Source organism: Orbicella faveolata, unplaced genomic scaffold (assembly GCF_042242905.1).
Source record: "Orbicella faveolata isolate gen_17 unplaced genomic scaffold, um_ofav_v1 contig_1, whole genome shotgun sequence".
NCBI lineage: Eukaryota > Metazoa > Cnidaria > Anthozoa > Scleractinia > Merulinidae > Orbicella > Orbicella faveolata.
In genome coordinates, this window is record NW_028301536.1 from 11,428,054 (window position 1) to 11,434,492 (window position 6,439).

Genomic DNA, 6,439 nt, shown 5'->3' on the forward strand with positions numbered 1-6,439 from the left:
CGATATATCGACATCGACATCGAGGCTACTGCGTCATATGACTATTTCTCAGGCCCAGGCTGCTGGCTCTTAATTAATTAAGGTGGGACTTAACCTAAAAATACTTAAAAACACACCATGTTTCAAACATTTTTTCGTGGCTAAGAGTTAACTCCAAACCATGGCAAAGTATACATTCTTAAAAAGCTCAAAGAGCAAAGATTATGAAAAAAATATTTGTGTACCCTATAACTGTATTGTAACCTGACACCGGCTGATTAAATCTGCCACCTGTTGGGGAATGCCAGGGCTTACTTGAGAAAAGATAACTCCTACTAGAACTGATCAAAAGGAATAATTTTTACATTTTACAAAAGAAGACAAACGGCTTGCTGGGATAAGCATAGAGATTTTTGAAAAGTTAAAAGCACGTGAAATGATGACCAGTTAAATCTGATACAGAAAATCTAGCATACGTTTCAATACATAACTTTGACAGAATGCACTGGATGGAAAAGTTCTATGCTTATCCCACAGAAAGTACTAAAAACAACAAATCCTGAAAATTTTAGCTCAATTGAATAAATCCTTCTCAAGATATCTTTTCTAGAAGCGAAAATAACTCGTTCTGAGAAAACGAGCTTTAAACTTACAGTAACAGTACTTGTCAAATTTGAAAATAAAACTTCAATACCTTAAGATTCGAGTTCCGTAAAAAACAAAACTTCGAATTTCTTTCAGAATTTTAGGTTAAGTCCCGCCTTAAGCTCTCGATTTCATTTCTTAGTAGTCTCATTTATAACGTCTCGTAGCTACAAAATTACAAATTTATGACAAAGGGTCTGTGGAAGACAACACACGAGCACAGGTGTGCGCAGCGTAATGATAAAATAAATCAAAGTGGCTATGAGCCACTCACCTTGGAAATGATCGTCTGTTAACAGTGACAATTTTGTTGCCACTTACTTGAGGTTTTAATACGGAGGTTAAGTTTAAGTTAAAGCCCACTGGCAAAATGCAACGGTAAGAGAATACACGAGGAGATGACACCGTTGAAAACATTCATGAAGTTATTGGTGACCTGGTCCGAGACAATTATATAGAAAGTATGGCTTCATGTCCGATCAGCGAAGCAAAGATACTCAGTATAATCGGATTCTCGTTTTCATTCCTTTTTTTTTTTTTCATTCTTTATTTTCCCAGGCGTTATCAGTGATTTTTGTTTCTTTCTTTGTTACCTTTTGAGAGACCTTAGAAATACAAAAAAAATTATCTAACGTAGAGTCATAATACCACGTCTCTTTCGCTCAACAAAGTTAAGCCCTTTTCGGCAGGGTTCCTGCTTGGATGGATTACCAAATACGAATATCCCATGTTATAATAACTTCTTTTTTTTTCTTTTTTCGTTTTTTTTTCCTTCCCTTTCCAAGGCAATAGTAGTGACTGCTGAACTCCCAGTCTTGTGTAATCTCTTTTTTTTTTATTTATCAACTATTTTGTTGAGATCATTTCGCCATGTCCGTATTCATCTTCGAAGTATTTATTTACAATACTGTGTAAATAATAGCGAAATCGCCTCAATTCTCTTGTCTAGCTGTTAATCGTCCAAAACTTTTAATCACGGCTTCAATCATATTTCAAAAATTCATACAACTCACCAATTTTGTGATTTTCAATATCTCCTCGGCAATCGCCGAAGTACAGTTAAACCTGTATAAGCGGACACCTTCGGGAAATGAACTATTTATATAATTAGCTTCTATATATAAACACGTTCGTGTGAAAATCTATTCAACATAGATAATTTCTGCGGTAAGATATTGAGTACTTGCATCAGAAATTCAAAGAATAACTGCCTTGGACAGCGCGATGTTCGAACCCGGAGGGGGCGGGGGAACTCCTGTATGAAAAGGTCGGGGATGCGTCTCGGATGCAAACCAAGGATTCTGATCTCATTTGAGGTGTTGATGACGAAACGACACCATTCTTAGCTGTCAAAGTATCCTTTAGGGTGCAGTCAAAGAAATAGTAAGAAAAGAAACGCTCTCATTTGTTTTCCGCTGATCTCTCGAGTACGCGAATCGGGTCTACAAGTGCGCGCTAGATATAATCGTTTCTTGAACAGTGGCTACTAATCGAACCTATTCCGTTTTAAGTGGTATTTTTTAGGGGTCTAATGAAGCTCGAGTGTCGTCCATATTAGTCTTCTTTAGGACGTAAATTCAAATTTTCAGACAAGCATCCCTGACCTTATCATATGAGAGTCAAATGTCTAACAGGAAGTGACCCAGTGAAGAGGTGAAGGAGTGATGGAGTGAAATCAGGCACCACTACAACTTGGAAAATATGAATATTTTCTAGGTTAAAAACGAAACACGTTACGACGACAACATGTTGTTTGGAGCCATAGCGGTAAATAAACTGAACAATTTATTGTTCCTCTCTGTATCAGTTGTGTGAAGTATTTTTTCTTGTGTTGCCTTGAACTCAGCTAAAACTGATAGTGAGAATAACAGCGCAGCACAGAAATTCATCTCGAGCCTTGAGTGGCGACGGAAACAAGAAACCATGAAAATTTGTCCTCAGTTAAACAAGTTACACACGGTGCAAACAAGAAACGGACGGTTCTGGTGTTGCACAAATTGTATGATCGTTTAAGTTTTCTTGCTTCATGAGAAATAAATCTTTGTCAATTACATGCATTTATTGGATATTTTGCAGGATAACTAATAGTAGGCTCTTGGTGGCTTTGTTATCGACCCCGCTCACACTGCGACGGAGAAAATTGAAAACGTAACAATAACCGGTAATTCTGGATTTGTGGTTGAGGAAAACTCGGACGAGGAAATCACGTGATTATCGTGACGCCATCGTTTTCGAAAAGTTCCGTTTTAAAATTGTTATGTCTACACTAAAACGCAAAGCCGGCGTTTTCAAATTCCTCAGGTTAAATTTGAAGAGGCTTTTCGAAAAGCTCGGCTCTTTAGCCCGAACGGTAGGCCTAACTGAAGAAATAAAGTTGCCCTTTTCAGATTTATCCGGCGTAGTGAGGACGGAGCCTAAGGCACCAATAAAAGCGTATTTTGAAGACCCGTATAATTACTATGCGGTTTTTAAAAATACTCTGAAAAGAAAGTCATAGGAAGCTACACATAATTTCTGAGCGGTCAGTACATTTTGGTTGCTATTGGACTTTCTATTCTACTAAAACAGGAGGAAAAGGATTATTTGTCGTACATTAAGCTTGCGAAATTCCGGGCCATGTACACTGTGACGTGTTGGAAACAATCCAAGTTACGTCGTAATACCCTTAAAATGGCCATATGAACGTTTTTTGGGATGTGCCACACTTAATTTTCACTTATTTGAAACTTAATAGCAATTAGATTACTTTAATCTTGCTATGAAGGTCAGAAATGTCCTCAGCGTCCTCATAAAGAATGTTTCCTACACAAGAGAGTCCAACTAGACTGCCTAGATTACATTTCTCACCTTTCACAAAGAGAACTCCCGTATTTAACATTGATTGCGGGTGATTTAGCACTAACAGGGTTTCCCTCGAGCCGGATCATGCAAATAGTGTACAAATAGTGGCAGTTCTCGGATACCATCGAGGTCTTACGAAACCTGTCGATACAACCTCATTTACATTGTGGTCTACAGCAAGTTTACATAACCACAATAGAAATATATATTCAGGTTTTGTATGCTCTGTCTTTCAATAGGTACGGCGTTATGGCTGAGGAGTTTTGAAAATGCCAGGACCGCAAATACGTAATCCGAGTAGAATAAAAACAATTACAAATCAGGCAGGAGGGAATAAAAACGAATTGGTACATTTTGAATAGTTTGTAAGTTGTGTTAAACGGGGCCAAATATCTTGGTGTCTTTCTTTGACCTTCTTTGCTTTAAATAACACAAAAATTCACCAATGCTTGCCCAGCTGAGTATTTGAATTTACAACAAACAGTGAGTCAAAGGAGCATCCAAAGTGCGTGGCGACCAGAATTCGCAGGACATCTGCTTTGAAGAACAACACCTCCGTAGAATTATTCTGATACTGGCTCAGAGACATATTATAGCGTTGTTTGAGCACGTTCAGGACGAACCGAGATTCTTAAAGCCGGACGATCAGCAACTGTGGAAAACTGCAACTCAATTATTCTCCTAAAAGTTCGTCGAAACCGCCTGTTTCTTGCAGCGTATACCATAGGATTAACTACTGAAGCTAGACAAACTGTAAGCATCAACATCTCTTGTACTAGGCCAGGAATCGTGGTACCAAAGACAACAACAATACCTGTCACGGCAGTTGGAAACCAGCAAATTCCAAATAAACAAATAACGACGAAAAGCGTTTTTGCAATACGTACGTCTTCTCCGACTTCTTTGCGAAGTCCCCGGTTTTCGCTACTGTGCCCTGTGTTGCCGCTTTCTTGATTGCTCTTTATCTGCCTTCTGTGCTGTCGTACTGTTCGATATATTCCAACATAGCATCGCATAACAATAATTATATTTGCGTATAACGTGAAATAAGCCACAAACCGTGATATTCTGCTGGCGCTGTCAGGATTCTTATCAATAGAACAAAAAGCATTGTTTGGGTTGAACACGTACTCACCCAGGCCATAAAACGGTCGAGATGCCACCAAAATGGCGTAACACCAAATTCCGAATATCATGAAGGTAACATTTCTCTTTGTGTAAACAGTTTTGTACTTAATCCTGTGGCGTATCAGGATGAAGCGATTAATACTTATTGTTGTCATAGTTACAAGTGTTGCGTTTACGTTTGTACTAAACATAAGCGCCTGTAGGTTGCACCCATGTAAGCCCAATTTCCATTCGCCTTGTATGAATGTTGCACTGGTCAGCGGCAGGACTACCACACAGAACAGGAAATCCGTTACTGCTAGGTTTACCACAAACACGTTTGGTGTTGTCCTCAGCGATTTCTCTTTCCAGACTGCGATAAACACTAATGTATTTCCACAAGCTCCAAGTACCATTAGAGAACACGTGACGAGGATTTCCATGGTTACTTGGAGAGAGCCGCGGGGTTGAAGGGAAAATGGAGCATTTGTTGATTCATTCATTCTTCCTCATCCAGGAAGGTGTTCTGAAACTAATTGTCAAGATGTGTTACTAGGACTTACTGGCAACGAAATAAAACCCCAAATTATCCTTTTTGGAAGTCCATGGCCAGTTAAGCTTGCATCAACCGCACACCTGTTTAAGAGCTTACTTCACATTTAAGAGCATGTTAAGAACTATTTTACTGGTGGGAAATCGTGATTCTAAGCATAACAAATTGAACTTAGTCTTCTCCTCTCGCCTCAGTTCATAATAAATTTACCCACTAATCAATGAAGACTTTCCAAGTCTGAATAAGTGTTGATATCACAGTTAAATACTCAAAAGGTACGTTAATTCAGTTTCATGAACAGCCTTGCAACATAGTGATCTCCAAGGATGAATACAGCGTTCATTTGAATAGCAGTTTAGCATGATAATATTTAGCATTTCGTTTGAGCTAACGCAATATATAAATCTTGTTTTCTTTTTATCAAGAATTAGCTGGAAGAAAAAAGGTCGTCTAAAGGCTCGCAAAAAAGAGAGGATTAAACGATCTGAAAGCAAGTTATGAAATTAAAAGGCAAGTTATCGATTTCAGCTTGCTAATTACTGAGGATCGGTTTTCTCCCTGCAAGATCAGTTTGATGGCAGGTGTAATCTTCACTTGGCCTGATGAAAGTGAGAATTAACCCAACTGTACCAGCACTTACCTGTGCTGCTGTCATCTATTCCTGTGCAACCGAAAGTGGAAAGTTAGTGAAGAGTAAGTTCCACAAGTCTGAAAGGCGTATCTTTCACACGCAAAATATAACACGTTCAAAGTGTTTTGGTGGTTGTTCAGTAAGTACAACCCAAGCCTCAATGTCTTTTCAACATAAGCGATATGTGGCATATTCAATACTAACGAAAAAGGAAATTAAAATTGAAAATTTTGCTCCTTATTGGCGGACAGAAACAGTATTTGCTTTTTATCAGTTTTCGTAATAAAAAACAGCAAGTTGAAAAACATAGTCTGACAACTTAATCTATTTGATCTATGGCTCTAAAAAGGAATATTGATATATAACTGACATTTCATAACAATATGTGATAACTGCTCTTATTTTTGTCAGGCATGCGCATGAACAAGCCCTATGAAGTCCTTAAAACAGATTCTAGTCGTGCATCTTATTTAATTTGCAAAATACACCTGTGCTTGCTTTACGCTTTACGAAAACGTGGAAATTTTATGGCATTACATCCAAATAGTTATTTAAACAAATTCTAGCCATCACGTCAGTCCAAGTTTTAACAAAGGTGCTCATGTTCCCTTTACTAGATTAGCAAAATCGTTTACGCTCTTATATTCATTCCTCGATTATATTTTTTCGCAACCTTAGTTTAC

The 6,439-nt window shown here is 38.2% G+C and overlaps 1 protein-coding gene across 1 annotated transcript; it reads right to left on the minus strand.

Annotated features, from left to right (window-relative positions):
* Positions 1-2,664: 2,664 nt before the first annotated feature.
* On the minus strand, positions 2,665-6,053 carry LOC110064738 (melatonin receptor type 1A-like). Its single transcript, XM_020771834.2, has 2 exons — positions 5,766-6,053; positions 2,665-5,104 (listed from the first exon to the last, which is right to left on the minus strand). The coding sequence occupies exon 2, from the start codon at positions 5,073-5,075 to the stop codon at positions 4,056-4,058; it is 1,020 nt and encodes a 339-aa protein (XP_020627493.2). The 5' UTR covers positions 5,076-5,104; positions 5,766-6,053; the 3' UTR covers positions 2,665-4,055.
* Between the last annotated feature and the right edge of the window lie 386 nt (positions 6,054-6,439).